At 26.0% G+C, this 18,310-nt stretch overlaps 1 protein-coding gene across 1 annotated transcript in view; it reads left to right on the top strand.

The window, feature by feature from the left end:
* Positions 1-2,596: 2,596 nt before the first annotated feature.
* Positions 2,597-18,310, top strand: part of LOC140665671 (uncharacterized) — a 33,875-nt gene continuing 18,161 nt past the window's right edge. Inside the window, 14 exon segments of the mRNA XM_072892030.1 lie at positions 2,597-2,979; positions 7,771-8,098; positions 8,417-8,741; positions 8,980-9,338; positions 9,677-9,934; positions 10,437-10,639; positions 10,869-11,002; positions 11,447-11,694; positions 12,086-12,208; positions 12,722-12,913; positions 14,493-14,735; positions 16,968-17,109; positions 17,741-17,862; positions 17,933-18,136. Of these exon segments, the coding sequence (XP_072748131.1) occupies positions 7,817-8,098; positions 8,417-8,741; positions 8,980-9,338; positions 9,677-9,934; positions 10,437-10,639; positions 10,869-11,002; positions 11,447-11,694; positions 12,086-12,208; positions 12,722-12,913; positions 14,493-14,735; positions 16,968-17,109; positions 17,741-17,862; positions 17,933-18,136 (2,835 nt within the window). The 5' untranslated portion in view covers positions 2,597-2,979; positions 7,771-7,816.

Here is an 18,310-nt window from a genome sequence, read left to right as displayed (position 1 = left end):
TCGTTTTAAAAAACGTTTTTAAAAACGTTTCACAAATGTTTCTGCGAAACGTTTTAAAACCGGCTTTCGAAAACGTTTTTGATTGGTATAAATGTCCACTTAAGAAACGTTAAGGGAAACGTTATTTTCTAACAAAAAAAAACGTTTAAGAAACGGTCAAAATACCGTTTTCTTTCCTTTATTTGTGAAAAATTTGTTTATTCACAGATTCAATAAAATAATGCATATATATATATATATATATATATATATGCATTATTTTATTGAATCTGTGAATAAACAATCATATTTATTATATATATATATATGCATTATTTTATTGAATCTGTGAATAAACAATCATATTTATTATATATATATATATTAAATTTAGTTCAATTTTATTAAAATATATATATATATATATATATATAAATAATGTGTTTATATGTGTGTGTGCGTGTGTGTGTATGTGTGTGTGTGGGTGTGAACGCATTATTTTATTATTATTTCATAAGAAAACAAATCTTTTTCACGCATAAAAACTGTTTTTTTCTTTTATAAAATAAATATATGTATACAATATGTTCATATATAGTAGTTTATATTGCCTGTATATTATAATAAGATTATAATCAAAAATATATAAAGTACAAATCATAATAAAGTATTTTAAAATAAAGTTCTTATATAAAAAAAAAACATTTAAACATATAATAATTATACCAAAGAATGAAAAAAAAATTAACACATACATAAAATGAAAAAAAATTGACACATTTTTGACATTTTTGACTCGAACCATCGGTCGTTCTACCGTGGCATGTGGCACTAGCACAGATCTATTAATCTGTGACACTGGAAAGTGGATCCAACCACGTAGTTCCGCCGGCCGTAAAATGGATCCAGTTAGCGCCACTGTACGACGGGGAAAAAGCGTTCCCTAAAAAACAGCAACATGTATCTATATATAGTCGGACCTCTTACGACATTTTCGGTCCGGAATCTTCCCCTTAAACCTCTGATCCTACGACAAAAATTTTAGAGTGGGGGTATAATTCCCCTTTCGCGGTCGTAGCATGAGAGGATTTTTTGTCGTAGGATAAGAGCACAGACTTCTATACTATAACTAGACCGCTAACTTCCTTATATATTAGACCTAAAAAGTGACCCCGAAAAATATGTACATTAGTAGGATAGAGAAAAGGAGGGGATAGATATATAATATGGCTACTACAGAAAACTCGTGTGTGAGTGACATTGCTTTAAATTCAACCAATCAGCGTGACTGTCATCCTACTAATGATGACGCATGCGCATAAGTTTTGTACATACTTTTCGGTGTTATGTACTTTGCCGGAGTTAGCAATCTAGTTGTATATAGAAGTCTGTGGATAAAAGGTTTCGTAGGATAAGAGGTCCGACTGTATTCAGATCCAAAGAATGTTCTTTCCTTTTTGTTCAGATTAGCGGTTCAAATTAAGGTGGAAACACATAAAATTGCAGAAGCCGTAAGCAGAAAGCAGATACCATGCGCATGCGTACGGTATCTGAATTTCCAATCTACACAAAAATACATAAGCATAGCTACAAGCCACAAGTATAAATTCAATGAATTCAATGATACCCCCACTACCTTCATGAGCAGTCTATTCTAGTAAGTCTATGTTAGAGAGCCTATAATCCATAGAGATATAAGAATCACAGACTTTTATATATAACTAGACTGATAACTACGGCAAAATACATAACCCCGAAAAGTATGTACAAAACTTATGCGCATGCGTCATCATTAGTAGGATGACAGTCACGCTGATTGGTTGAATTTAAAGCAATGTCACTCACACACGAGTTTTCTGTAGTAGCCATATTATATATCTATCCCCTCCTTTTCTCTATCCTACTAATGTACATATTTTTCGGGGTCACTTTTTAGGTCTAGTATATAAGAAAGTTAGCGGTCTAGTTATATATAGAAGTCTGTGGTTTCCACACAACACATTTCAGACTGTCATAAATTGCGTTCTAAGTTATTTTCAAAATTTGCGACTGTACGTTTAAAATTTAAAAATAAGCGTAAAATTGTATTAAGTAATTGAATATATTATGACAGTAAATCTATGGCGATGCATTATTCGTTTAAATGAGTTTAGTTTATCTTTTTTTTTAGTTTTAAATGAGTTCCCAAGTAGCACATGTTCGTTTAATAAACGTTTTCTAAACGTATCTTTTCGTATTAGATACGTTTGGAAAACGTTTATAAAACGAACAGTGCTACTTGGGTTTTGTTTATGTATTTTTTAGTTTTAAATGAATTTATCTATTTTTTTGTTTCAAATGAATTTAGTTATCTATTTTTATATAATATAAACATATGTTTAACAATGTGCAATATATGTCATAGTCCGATCTTATATTTAAGGTCGTCTTAAGATCTCGTTCAACCAATAAAATGATGCTATGCGGTTATTTGATTGGTTGAACAGGATCTTAAAACGATCTTAAATATAATATCGGACTATGAATACCGACCATAGTCTCTAATTCAAATAATACAGCAGAGTTTTGCATTGCCACCACGTGAGGTCTCCAAGATCGACTTGGAGTCTGCCAGTCACTCGTCATTCCTGTGACTGTCATTCCTTCAGTATGTGTCATATAACGTTGTGAGTGAGTCGAGTCGAGATTGTAAAAGGAAATGGACGATGGTGGGTGTGTAGTGCTTATTTATGCGGTGAGTTGCATGCGATGATTAAGTCGAGATAGCTCATCATGTGAACGATGAGGTCCCATCGGTATTCCCATGGTGCGTGAACGTAACACTCGTCTATCCCCTCGTTCTTCTCCCTCTCGTCGTATGTGTTTTGTGCGATGCGAGTTCGAGCCATAAAAAGGAAGAGGTCCCGCTCCGCAAAATCGCTCTGCGAGAGAGAGATCATAGTCTTGTAATATCGTCAGTCATACAATTATACGCAGCGTATGACGCAGCCTTTCACACACGTACGTATGCATCTCACGCACACCTATCATGCATACCTATAAATTTGTGACGTTCGTAAGTGCATATAAATACACAGATTCGATTACACATATATTCATTGTATTAAATGTTATATGTATTGGCATTAATTACGTCAATTTTTATGTGCCCTAAATGAGCTTATGTATGTGTATACGTTTATATAAATATATTCGATTATATATATAACATGTATATAAAATTATATAAGGTACCCCTCGCAAACGTTTGTATGTCGGAATATCTTTTTAATAATAGACTTTTAGATGTCGACTTTTCGCGAAAATATTAAGGTATTATTTCCTAGATATAAATGAATGATAAAACAGTTCTTCGCGAATTAAGTTTTGAAATATCAAGTGGATGACAAAATTGCATCGTTTAACTAATACTAGATAAATGTAATCGGATATCACATTATTATTAATATCAGATAGAAACATCTAACATTAGATTATTTAATATTAGAAATATCTAATACTAACCTCAGATAAAATTTTAATTCAAGATTTAACTACACAAAGATAAAAATTGGAATGTTGTGATAAATAATAATCTCTACAGTTTTGTTATATAAAAATATATAAAAAATGTGTTCTTTGTTAATCTTTCCCATTATTTTGGTGTTAAAGTGATTATTTTCGAAAATATAATGATGATTCAAAATAATGTACAAAATTTTGTTTTTCAAGAGGGACTTATTCTGATTAATGTTTCTTTGATCTAGTTGGAATTGTTTACAAGATATGAATAATTTCTATTTTTTTAAGATTGTGTCATTTCTAATAAAAAAATTATGAAAAAATTATAGATCTATATTGCATTTAAATAAAAGTAATACAAAAAACTCGACAGTGCCTTACAATATAGATTAAAAGTTTTTAGAAAGAAATAAAAGTTTTTACATGTGCTCTTATAGGAAAATAACATTGTTACTGTAAAAAACAATTACATAAATTTTAAATTTTTTGTGAAAATACTTTAAAAGATTAAATTGATTTATACAAAGTTTTACTATTGCAAATTAATTTTTTTATAAATTATTAAAATCTACTGGAATTTGAAGTTTATATTTTTGCTGTGAAAATATTTATATTTTTTTCAAGTTACAAGGCGTATTTATATCCATAATTTTCCGAAAAAGCCAAAATTGTTAAAATTCTACCTTCTAAGAATATTATAATAATAAAAATCAGAAGTAACAGCAACTATATATAATATTATATAATATAAGTAAAATACTAAGTATAATATAAGTAAATTAGAAGTGACAGCAACTGTAATATAACTATAAGTAAAATAAACTATAAAAATATTTTATTAGGTCAAATATATGTTCTTTAAATATTTTATTTATACATACATCCTTTTATTTTTATTTAGAAGGTATAAATATTAATATTGTCAATTTAATTACTTTTTTGCAAGGATTTATTTTCTTATTTATTTAATATGCAAATTTAATATGTATATTGTTGTTACTTTTATATTTTGTATGCATGTTTTGACATGTTCTGATAATATAAAAGAATTTCCTTTTCTTCATGATTTTATTTTCATACTTATGTACACAATAATGAGATGAATTGATTATTATTAATGTAAAAGGAACATATATATATAATATTGTAAAAAAAATTCAACTGCACATTGAGATATCTATGCAAAACATGGATTATTAAAATTGATTAATCTTTTTTTATTCCATAAAAATGATGAAATAAGACTATTGCAAAAAGTAAAATTACTTTCTTCCGGAGTACTTTATTTTATGTTGGTATAAACTAAAGACCCAAGCAAAACATTATCTATCTTTGTTTAACTGTCAGTGAACAATGAGGGTGGAATGATTCTACGAGCATGCAATCGCCAAGTGGAACATAGCCTTATAAGAGTCATGATATAAGATAGCCATTTTTGATTGGTCCACCATTTTTCGTCAACTCCCACTTATATTTGAATCATCTTTAAATTTGAACACATAGTTAAAAGAGAAATATTGTAAAGATATTAAAAATATCTCTTTTTTTTATAATTAATGTTTAAAAACTAAAATATTTTCTTTGTTTTAAATATTAAATAACATTTAAAAATTCTATGTTACTTAATATTTTTCTCAATTTACATACAAATAAATTAAACAAAATTTAAGAAAAGAAAAATAAATAAGTAAAAGTTGTAAGAATATTATTTATATCTTTCTAAAATTTAAATAAATTATATATATATATATATATATTGATTTTCTATCATATATTTTTTATATATGTTATAAATATATATATATATATATTTTTTTTTATATTAAAAATCCTTAATTTAAATATTATATATCTTTTTATAATTTTTACCCATAATTTACGACAATCCATGGCAATCTAAACTATTATTTGTAAAAATGGAGCTGCTAATTCAATTATTTTTACAATGACTTTTATTAGTGAGCATAGTACATTAAATCATCATAGTACATTAAATTAGAGAATGCAACAAGAGAAGACAACAAGAGAAAATAAGTGTACATATATTTCTCTTTTTTTCTCTGTCACAGGATTTTGACGAACCTATTATTATGTTCGTTACTTATTAGTATTCAAATTTTCCTAGTTCTTTCAATTTTTTACTGTTGATGTAACACTAATGGCTGAATGAATATATTCTTTTTAATTAATAGATTATAAATTTAAATATTTTTTTTCTTTTTTATTTTTTTATTAATTTTTTTCTATTTTATTTTTTTTCTAAGTTTTAAAGTAAAGTTTGATCTTAGGATAAAAATTTTTGATATTATTTTATTATATTCTATGACAATTTTTTTTAGTAATTTTGACATTACCAAAGAAATGACATAATAGATAAAGTACTGGAAATTTCTAACAAACATTCCAAATGATAGTTTTTCATATAACATTGAGCAATAATAACATATATTTGATACTATAGTCATAAATTAGTTGATTCACTCTCATGATGAACTATAAAAATATTTTGTCATGTGTTATTTTCTCTTTCTGACACATGACAAAGTATTTTTATTGTCAACAGTTAATTAACTATATTAATCATCTCTTCTTTTTTTAAGTGCATTGTGTTAAGAAGTTCTTTATTTATTACGCATTTTATGTCTTTAAAAACAAGACTGATAAAAACAATCAAATACTTTAATAAAATATAAGCAGTAAAAAATATTAATTGAATATATTAATAAAAAATTAATAAAATGTACACTTTGCTTTTTTTAGAAATTTGATCTATGAAAGAATATCAAATATTTATTATTATTATTAAATTAATATAATTATTATTAAATGAAATATTTATTTATTATTTATTATTAACATTTATTTATTATTATTATTCTTTTAAATAAAAATGCGAATCGTATGGTTTTGTTGAATATTCTGTTATTTTATCAAATATATTAATTTAACTAAATTATAAAATGTAATAATTTCTCAAAATGTTTTCTTTTAACTTTGTATTAATTTAATTAATGTACTTGCGAAATTAAATTATTTATTGATAATACTAAATTTTTATAATAATTTATGCTTGTTACATATTATAAATGTAAGTATACAATTATATAGTTCTCCAATTATACTTTTATAGATGTAATAAAAAAATAAATTCCAAAATCTAATTTTCTGGATATATTATTATGTAATTCCTTTTCTTTTTTTTTTTTACTCTCACATTTTGTCCATCTCTCATCACGTGGAAATAAAAAGCTCAAAATTTTAGGAGATATTGAGAAATAATTCTTCCGGAAATCCACTGCAGAAGTTTTTGCATTTCCGCTTTTCCTCGGCGAAACGTGAGAGCAAATGCATGAGACGGGCTACAAAGTTATCAGACCGTAAGTTCAACGAACTGAAGAAGAACGCGCGAGCTATCAATGGCACCTTCAATGCAAAGTACATATTACAGTTGCTTGTTGTAAAGACCGTGAATAAGTGAAAGTTATCATAATAAAATTGATAATGGGCGGATTAATTAGTTTAAGTACTGACGCACACATTCATTTTGTTCGAACACGATGGACAAATGTAAGCTGAGTCTTTCTTTATTTCGCTCTTTTTTTGTTGACAACAAAATTTTTCTTATGACAAATGCAATATTAAATACGAATAAAAATGTATAAAAAATGAAGCAAATATTTTTGCAAAGTAAAATTCTTTTTTTCGCATTTTATTGCCAGAATGTTATTAATTGCATTGAAATCCTGAGAATGGAGAAAATAGAGAATGTTAACTTTACAGAAATGCAAAACAATTTATGATTTATTTTGCAATTAAAAAAGATTATGTACTTATCCATAAGTATACATATTATTAACACCCAAATTCTTATATCTATATTTAATAATACAATTTTTTTTAATTAATTGTAAGTAATGCACTGTGAGATTGTACAACTCTAGTGTAAAAAAAATTTATTCTTTTACTTTGTCCTAATAATTGTTTATTCAATTAAGGAATTTTTACTATTGCAAGATAATATAAACTATAATATAACACAAACTATACATTTAATTCTTTTATAATAAATATATTTATATTTATTATAATTTATAATGTATTATTATTATAATTAATAATAATTTTGTATTTATATATATATACACTAAAGTGTATGTATATAAAGAAAAATTATTATAAAAATACTACATATACTATAACACATATACAAATATTATATACTATAAAAATTAAATACTATACTTATGAAAAATTAAATAAAATCTGAAAAACACTTTCTTTTTTTTACAGGTAATGAAGAACTGATGAATTATCACGAAACTGAAAGTGAAAGACGATGGATCCAGTCAGTAAAAAGCAGGCGGTCAACTCACCGGAAGCGGCTTTGGCCAGCGAGGTGTTCGATCAGTTTTGCAATGCCACTACATTGAAGTCTATTCTTGGTTATTACAGACAGTTGTGCGAATTGCTAAAAGTTCGACCGAACATCATCACTCAGTTTTATCCAAAATTGAAGGCGAAGCTACGATCATGGAAGGCACAAGCGCTCTGGAAGAAATTTGATCAACGGGCCAATCACAAATGTTACAATCGTGGTAAAGCATGCCCGAACACAAGGGTGAGTTTACTTATTAATTTTTACTTTCCAATTGTTTTCTCTCCTGTAAACAAGAAATTTTTAAAAGTGAAATATATTTTTAAAAAGTTCTCCCTTATAAACCATATTTGATAGACTTATCTTTTTTACAAGAACATTTTTTTATTCAAATAATGGAACATTTAAGTAATAAATATAAATATTTATATATAATAAAAATTTAGGATAAAAGTCCTCATTTTTGTATTGATTTATATATTAATTTCTTTCTGTTAATATAATATTATATTAAAAAGAATTTGTTTTAGAAATAAGTTTCTTCTTTATTTATCTTCATAGATTTTGATCATTGGTGGAGGCCCATGTGGTTTGCGCACAGCCATAGAGGCACAACTGTTGGGAGCAAAAGTCGTAGTAATAGAGAAAAGGGACCGGATGTCTAGGAACAATGTTTTGCACTTGTGGCCCTTTGTTATCCAGGATCTACGAGGTTTGGGAGCGAAAAAGTTCTTTGGAAAATTTTGCGCAGGTTCCATCGATCACATTAGCATTCGGCAATTGCAATGTATTTTACTTAAGGTTGCTCTGATTCTTGGCGTTGAGTTCTATGAAAGTGTGAGCTTTGATTCCTTGATTCCACCTCCGGACAATCAAGAGGACGGCAGTAAGTAATGATTAATTATAGAATTAATTATATATTTTTTAAATTAATTTTAATATATACAAAATATGGCAAAATATGTTTATGAATAATATGTATAAAAAGAAGAATAGAATTGATATAATTTATGGAATCCTCTTAATAAAAAGAAATTTAAATATGTATTTTAGATTCATTTTTAATAAATTTGATCTTAAAATTTAATAAAAATTTTAATAAACTTTAATATTGTCTTTTTCAGAGATTGGTTGGAGAGCAAAAACATTACCAGTGGATCACCCAGTTTCTCAATACGAGTTTGACGTGCTAATCGGAGCTGATGGCAAGAGAAATACTTTGGAAGGTTTTAAAAGAAAAGAATTTCGAGGGAAATTAGCCATCGCAATTACTGCGAATTTCATAAATAAACGAACCGAGGCAGAGGCTAGAGTTGAAGAGATCAGTGGTGTTGCCTTTATCTTTAATCAAAAATTTTTTAAGGAATTATATCAAGAAACGGGAATTGACTTGGAAAACATTGTATATTACAAAGATGACACGCATTATTTCGTTATGACTGCTAAGAAACATAGTTTAATTGACAAGGGAGTTATTCTACAGGTAACAAAGTTTTATATATATATTTTTATTTTTATATTTTATCATACATAGATCATAAATAATATTTTATAGATTTAGAATTAGAAATATATACATGTAAAAATACCAAATTATAAAATATCAATACAATATTAAAATGATATGAAGTAATACTGAAGTTACAAGTGAATGCTAAACTACTAACATGCATAACTATGATATAAATTAAAAACAAAAGATAATATAAAAATAGCAGTCTTTTAGTATTTATTCAAACAATAGAAAATAAGCTATTGCAAAATTTTTTATACTTCTCTACTTGTCTCTCAAATAATTTAGTTTTAATTATTGATTTCTAGGATCATGCTGACACTGCAAAACTACTTGCGAAAGAGAACGTAGATCGCGAGGCATTAATGTTGTATGCGCGGGAAGCGGCGGAATTCTCGACGGAATATCAAATGATGAACATGGAATTTGCGGTGAATCATTATGGCCAACCGGACGTAGCCATGTTCGACTTTACTTCAATGTACGCGGCAGAAAATGCGAGTCGCGTATTGAAACGCTATGGACACAAACTACTTATGATCCTTGTAGGCGACAGTCTTTTAGAGGTAAATAATTTCTGTTTTTACGAAAATTTCGTCTTTATGTATTTAAATTAATTTTTTTAACCTATATTTTATTTAATTAAATTATAAAATATTTATATTTATATAGAGAAGATAAATAATAATAAAGAAATAAAGAAAAATAATAATTAATTAATTAATAATAAATCAACTTTGGGACATTTGATTTCAATTTTTAGTTTATTTAAAAACTAATATTGTCTTGACATATGATATTAAAATTTTCATCTCTGAGTCCAAAAATATGTTATTTAAATTAAGTCTATTAGTTTTTTGGTACTGTATATAATATTATACATATATATAATAATAATACAACAATATTTACATAAATAATAAAATACTTTATAAGTTTATTTGTTTAATGAATTCGTTATTTTAAAAAATTTTTTAAGTATAAAGACAATAACAATTATGGAATTAAACAAAATTCTTAACATCTTTTATTTTAAATCATTCTTAAAATTTACTTCACGAATTCTAGCCATTTTGGCCTACTGGTTCTGGTTGCGCAAGAGGATTTTTGAGCTCTCTGGACGCTGGTTGGGCAATCAAGGGTTGGGGCGCTTTGCTTTCACCATTGGAAGTAATCGCCGAACGCGAGTCAATATACAGATTGTTGGGACAGACGACACCGGAGAATTTGAACAGGGATTATGCCGCGTACACCCTTGATCCTCATACTAGGTAAGGTACAATTCTGTTGGATTAGTATAATAAGTCAATTAAATATTATTATAAATAGAGATAAAGAAAATGGTATCAAGTGGTTATTAAGCGAGAGCGTTTTAGAAAATTATCATGACAGAAATCATATGAATTTTTTAGAAAATTTTTGTTAAGTGTTTTTCATAATTTGCCTTATATCAAATATAATATGCAATAATAATGAAATTAATTAATTTTATTTTTGAAGGTATCCAAACCTTAACGTACGTTCTGTGATCCCTATACAAGTGCGCAGTCTTTTTGACACAGATGATCCTGAAAGCCTTAAACAATCTACAGTACAGTCCGAGATCGATATTCCAAAGAAACGAAGACGTCGTGGTAAGTTTAGCGATTTATAATGTCGAGTTTTTTAAAGATTTTTTATTAATTTTTAATTGTAATTGTTTTAAAATGTTAGATATGTTTTGATAATAATAATTATAAAAAAAATTATGAGTTTTATTAAAAGTAAAAGAAGTTCAAAAAAATCTTGAAGTTGTAGATTTCAAGAAATTAAAAAAAATAATAATAAATAAACATATTTATCCATTTGTGTTAGATATTATAAAAATGAATATAATTTTGATATCGATTTTTCTCATTTATTATATTATGTATTTAAAAATTTAATATTCTGAAAATCTTAAATATTTTTAAAGATATTTAAAGATTTTCATATACTAATCACATGTATACAATAATATCAATAAAAAATAATATATCTTAATTATTTTAATTTTTTTAAAAATGTAAACGTGAAGAGACATAAAATGTTGTTTATAGATCTGAGAGCAGAGACTCAGATTCATTCAGACACGTTACTCCGTTGGCTACAAAAGCAAGTCGCACTGTACGATAAAGTTCATATTGAAGACATGGGTGCCTCCTTCAAAAATGGTTTAGCTATTTGTGCAATAATTCATAGATACCGTCCAGATCTAATAAATTTTTATAGTTTAAACGCGGAAGATGTAGTGAAGAACAATCAACTCGCCTTTGACATGTTGGAAAAAGAATTAAATATACCGCCGGTAAGCATGTTACATATTTATCTGTTTGCTTCAATATCACCAATTATGTGGACACATTTTTTTCTTCATTTAATAAAATACAAACATATGACTTTAAAATTGGTTGCTATTATTATCCAATTTTTTTATTGTATATATATTCTTAATTATAAATTATTTAATATGTTGTATGATTTTTAAATAATAAACAATAAATAGAATAACAAATATAGAAAAGATATAAACTATATTGTTTATGAATGAGCTGCTGACAAATATTTTTATTTCAGATAGTAATACAATTATTAAATTACATATTATTGGATTACTAGAATTATATTAACAATATTATCCGTATAATATATATTTTTTGTTTACATATAAAAAAAATCCAAAATAATTGTACTTACAGATAATGACGGGAGAAGAAATGGCTCAATGTGATGTTCCTGATGCACTTACAATGTATTCTTACTTAACACAAATATATGAAGCTTTCAAAGGCGATATCCCGTATATCAAGCATCCAAAATTAGTAAGTAACTTTAATTAAATTTGTAAGTAGCTTTAAATAGAGAATCTCTGCCCATTTTCTAGAACTCTTTACAAATCTCAATCGTCTGCTTTCAAATTACAGTATATTTATAGTTTTATTTATAAATAATCTATAAATAATCTATAAATAAATATAGTATATTATCTATAAAAAAACAATGATATCAGGAAAAGCTAATATTTTTCAATATTTTCAGGCTCAGTCATCTTATTGCTAAATCATAGTTTATGAGATTGTAACAATCATTTATTAAATGTTTTTATTTAAAAATTTGTAATCTCTTTCTTCATTTAAAATCATTTCTTTTTTATTAATATACACTTAAATTTTGATATCTTGCTATTGTTATTATTATATATTGTTTATTTTATTGTATTATTTTATTTTATTGTATATATTGTTTATTTTCCTAAAAAAATTTCAAAAATTATTTATATCTAAGATATATCCTTAATCAAGAATTTAAACATTTATGTTTTTTATTGTAAATAGGAACCAGAAATAGAAGAATGCAGCGCACATCCGAAACAACCGAAACAGTTGACACCTGAGGAAAAAGCTACGAAAAGGCACTCGCGCTCGCGGTACGCTAATGAAAATGTACAATCTTACGTGGATAAGAAAGATACAACTAGTCGACGTTCTCGAAAGAGACGCAGTACCGAGAAAATGAGTGCAACAATGGTAAGTGAAATAAATTTTTTTTAATGCATAATATCATTAATGCACTTGTTTTAACTTAATTGGATAAATGTACAAAAAAATATTGCAAATACAAGAATAAAATATACAAATGTGTGGTAGTGTTTGTACGCGTAATCAGATTACAGAATTTTTTTTTTTTTAAATTTAAATTGCAATAAATCGAAAGTTATGAATATTTAAAGTAATTACACGCAATATATATATATACTTTATATTAAAATAAAATTTTAATTTTTAAACAAAATTCAATATTTCGTAAAGGATGTTATTCTGCAAAAACACAATTTGTTTCTTTAATGACACCTGTACACTTTTTTACAAGAATGTAGAATAATATAAAAAAAAATTATTTTGAAAAATCTGATTTACTAAAAAAAAAACTAATTTATTTTAATTTTTAATAAAATTTTAATTTTATTGGCAAGAATATAATAGAACAAAAGAAAATTCTGTAAAAATCACATGTGTAGTAATTTACTTCTAGAATAACTGAAATGCTTGAATCTTATATAGTCACAATGGCAGAAAGTCGAAGCTGTTACATGCCACAGGATATTCATATCATTGTTAATCGCATTTGTTGGACTTATCCTTACCATACTTTGGAAGAAACTAGACATGTACTGAATACGCGTAATCCAGCATAGGAAGGAACAGACTGTTGGTTATATTTTTTATACAATCTTATGCATATGTTGTTATACAATTGCTATCACAATTCCTTTAAACTCTGAGGAGAGAGACCACACAAAAGATTGATTACAATGTATTAATTATTGCTGTAGATATTAATATGTAAATATTCACTGAATACCGGTTAAATACAGCAATAATATAATTGATTATTGTAGATGTCAAATTTAGAATTAAGCTAGCAATTTCGATTTAATTGTTTTAATGTTTATTTTTTAATAATTTTCTGTTTTTCTTTAATCTTGCATTCCATAAAATTGTATTCTTTAAGGGCCTAATCTACTCTAGTAGTATAAAAAGTCGATAATTTTTAGGAATTTTTTTTTAAGAATATTAAAAATTGATCTTTTTGCTATTTTATGCATGTTTTTATTGATATTTATACAGTACGCCAGTGTTTTTGAATTTTAGATATTTTAACTTATTTTGCTCAATTATCTGAAATGAATATACTTTCTCTAGTTTTATGCTGTAGAATATTTATGAGATAGTGAACTTAGTTTTATTAGAGAAAATTAAGAAATAAGAAAATATATATTGCCATCTTAAAATTAGATATTTTAATTTTATTGAAATCCTATTCAAAGTCAGTATAACTATTATAATTTTACGAATTTTCCATAAAATTTGAAAGACATCATACTTTCAGAAGATGTAAAAAAAAATCGATTTTTTACCCTCTAAAATAGATTGGACTCTTAAATAATTCAGAAGTCAATGAATCATTTTGACGCTGTTTCATGCAGTAGCATAATTCGAAATGTAATATAGTGTGCTTTTGCTGTAAAAAAAAATATTAGCATTTACGATTTACAATTGGTCAACTTACATTGGCTAATGACGATTCTAAACTCGTGTAATAAAGGATGAAAGACAGAAAAGACTCGATGAGATTGAAAAGCATCGAACTGAGCGCATGAAGAGGCGGCAATATTTGCGCAAGATGGCGACGCAACAATTCTACAAAAGCATGCAAATGCTGCAAGCCAATGCGAAACACGAGAAAGACGGGCCGTTTGAGGATTATTCGATTTTTTTATACCGTCAAACTGCGCCAGATTATTTCAAGGACAGAGTAAAAGATTTAGAACAGAAAATACTCTACCCAGTAAGCTAGAGACTGATTATGAGTGCAGATGAATGTTTTTTTTTTCTACTCTGATGACAAATCAATGCTGAAGATAACAGAATATATTGTCTCTAAAAGTTGCTCGGCATGATAGTGACGCTATTATTAACTAATTAAACTTGTTTGCAAGATATAAATTATATATGTTATTAAATACTTTTGATTAATATGATGCTTAATAAGATTTTTGTGATAATAGAAATTTTAATAGATTTTTTTCGACTTATTTTTCTACGAAAAATTATTCTATTTACAGTCGTATTTTTTGTCACACTTGTAAGATCAATGTCTATATCAAAATAAAAAATACTATGAAATAAAAAAAAAATATATATATATATTTAAAAATATATAAACATATATATGTATATATATATATATATATGTATATATATTTTATTTTGTAATTTTTTTAACCTAACGTAATTTAAATTAATTTATGTAAAGCGAGAATTTAAAAAAATTCTCTAATATAGCATTTTATATATATATATATATATATATATATATATATATATATATATAATTTAATATTTAGAAAATTTTTAAAATTTTAATTTTATAGAAATTAATTTAAATTGTGTTAGTTTTATTTTTGAGTTTAAAAAATTAGAGTTTGAGATCAAGAAGCATTTAATTTTAAAATTTAAAATAATAGACATATTTAACTTACAACTTCATTAATAACACTTATATGAATAAAGCTATTAAGTTTTTTAAGTTATTAGATTTTTTGTTAAAATAAATAAATGGTCCTAGAAACTCTATGTACAAAATATTCTGTAACTGATGGTACAATCGAGAAGATAATATAATAATAAAACATGGAAAAATAAGTCGAAAATGTAAAATAAAGTTTTATATATAAGGTTTTGTTTCTGAGAAAATTAACTTTAAAAGTCAATAACATTATTACATTTTTTTAAGTTTGAATAACTGATGATCTCTAATATTGTGACATTTGTTATTAAATTCATCTTATTACTAACAAGATAATCAAAAAACATGGTAGTGTCTTGCAACAATAGCGAGACGGATTGTTCAGTGACGCAAGTATTTTATCGTAAAATTATCGAATCTCAAAAATAGCTAGATTGATCGATACTTGATAATCGATTTTAATCAATAGTTTGGAATTGCAAATAGTGTCATTTTTATTGTTTTATGCGTCTTGTGAACAGGGATAATATAATGCAAATTTTCCTTGTTTTAAAAATTTCTATTAAAAAAATTGTTATTATTATAATCATTGTGCAATTCCAACATATTTTTTTCTTGGTTTAATATTAATGTATGAAAATTAATATATACTTGATTGTCTATGAATTACATTATCCAGGAAACGAGCATACTAAGTGTAGATACAAATGTAAATACTATATACTTATAATGATATAAATTATAAATAATAACATACGTATGTCTGTGTTAGACATTTTTTCATATGCGAATTTTTTTCGAAACACGCTATCCGCTGGCAAAAGGAATAATTTTTAAACATATTTAGTTTTCTTTATGATTTCAGTAATTTTTAATGCTATTAATTTATAAATATATATATTTTAATTTAATTTTATTATATTTTTTAAACTTTATTTTGGTAAACAATTATTTTGGCCGGAGAGATTTTGTAAAAAGTTATTTTGATTAGAATGATATTACTGACGCTCTTTTTTACATCGTTAATGTCTTTCTTTAGACAGATATTTTAAATACACACACACAAATAAAGATTTATTTTTTAAGTAACATATTTTATATCTCTAAATGAAGAGCACATAAATTAATCAGAAAAATTTTATATTTTCACGAAAATTATTAATTTCTATTTTGCTTATAATTTTTTAAAAATTTTATTAAATATCTTGCTTAAACTTAAAATTAATATATTAATTATTATTTAACTTCATTTATTTGAATTAAATATTATTTATTTAATCTTGTCAAAATTTATTTTATTTAATTTTTTAGATGTTCCTTAATTTCCAAACAAATTTCGATAATAAAAAAAAATGAATGAATAAGAAAGATCTAATTTTTGAACTCGTTGGAAAACGGCTTCATAATTATATGGACTTTTCGAGAAACTCTGATATATCTATAAAATCTATTAAAATTACTCTTTGTGAAATACTTGCTTGCATTATTTTTGGTACTCCCTATGATTTTCATTTGCTTGTGATAGATTACTAATTTATCAATTATTCCTAGGACAGACAACCTAAGATACACATCGGTTTCGAAAGAGGTAGTGTGGACGAAGAATTTTCGGGAAGAATAAAAGATTTTGAAGATAAATTAAAAGGAACAACATCGTCCGAAAAGAAACCCAGAGATCTTTTACGTGCTATCGGTTTGTACACATTTTTAATCTCTTATTTATCGAATTCCAATAAAGTTTCAAGCATCTACAATTATACAGAATCCTTCAAAAGTTTATAATTAATAAAAAAATATGTAAGGAAAAATTGCAGAGCTTAAAAAATCTGATAACAGTTTGATTTTAGATAAAGTCTTCAAAGTTGTATAAAGTTACAATTTTATAGATTTTTATACATAAAAAACAATTCAAATTTTTAAAATGGGAACTTATTTTTATTGTATACTCTATAGCTGACATGGAAATGTTTCCGAAGTGATATAAAATCGTTTTGGTCAAAAAATTTTAATTTTTAAGTTTTAAATTTTAATTTTATTTTACGATTTTTTTAAAGCTACAACTTTGCTTCTTACATATTTTTTCATTGTAGTTGATTGTTTTAGTGTTACCAGATTTTTGAAAGATATTATATGTGACAAAATTAATAAGAAAAAAAGAGAGAAAAAGAAACTTATATAGTTTTGAAATAATTTTGATTGACTTTTACATATTTTACTAAAATTTACTTATTTATGTATCAATTCAAATAATGCCATACTAACAATAAGTCGAATATAAATAAATATAATAAAAAATATAATAAAATACCTTTGTATGGACGTAGGTAAGATCGAGAAGACGGACTGGAACGTGAAAGAGATCGAGAAAAAAATTGAAGAGAACAAGATGGGCCGTGGGATTCGTCATGATCGCGTCGAGAGAGTGCCAAAGTGGAGCCGCGAGCAGGTTGGCAAAGAAACGCGCAATAGCACTGACGTTCTCGCACCTTTTTTAGATGTGTATATGTTTCATTCAGTTTTTAGCTCGGCAGATCAAGATGGAAAAGCGGGGCAACGATCAAAGGGACACCTACAGTAAGTACGCTGACATAGACAATACCCTGAAGAATATAGGCAAGAAGATCCGAGAGGGTAGCGCGCTCGGACACAATAAAGTTTCAGCTATGGCTGAACAATTTTCGAATAAAAGTCAGGATACGGAACCCAAGCTGCAGAAATCGGTAAATACGATCTTTACGATCTCCGTAGGATGGTCAACGCAATATTAATTAATTTGTGTTTATTGATGTACAGATATCTATTTTATCTTATATGTATGTATATGTTGATCAATTTCTAAACAATATTTTACTTAACTACGAAATTTTTTAAGAAAGACACAGATCAATGATGGA

Source organism: Anoplolepis gracilipes, chromosome 5 (genome assembly GCF_047496725.1).
Source record: "Anoplolepis gracilipes chromosome 5, ASM4749672v1, whole genome shotgun sequence".
NCBI lineage: Eukaryota > Metazoa > Arthropoda > Insecta > Hymenoptera > Formicidae > Anoplolepis > Anoplolepis gracilipes.
The sequence above is the reverse complement of the archived record's forward strand: the minus strand, read 5'-3'. Positions and strand labels throughout refer to the sequence as shown.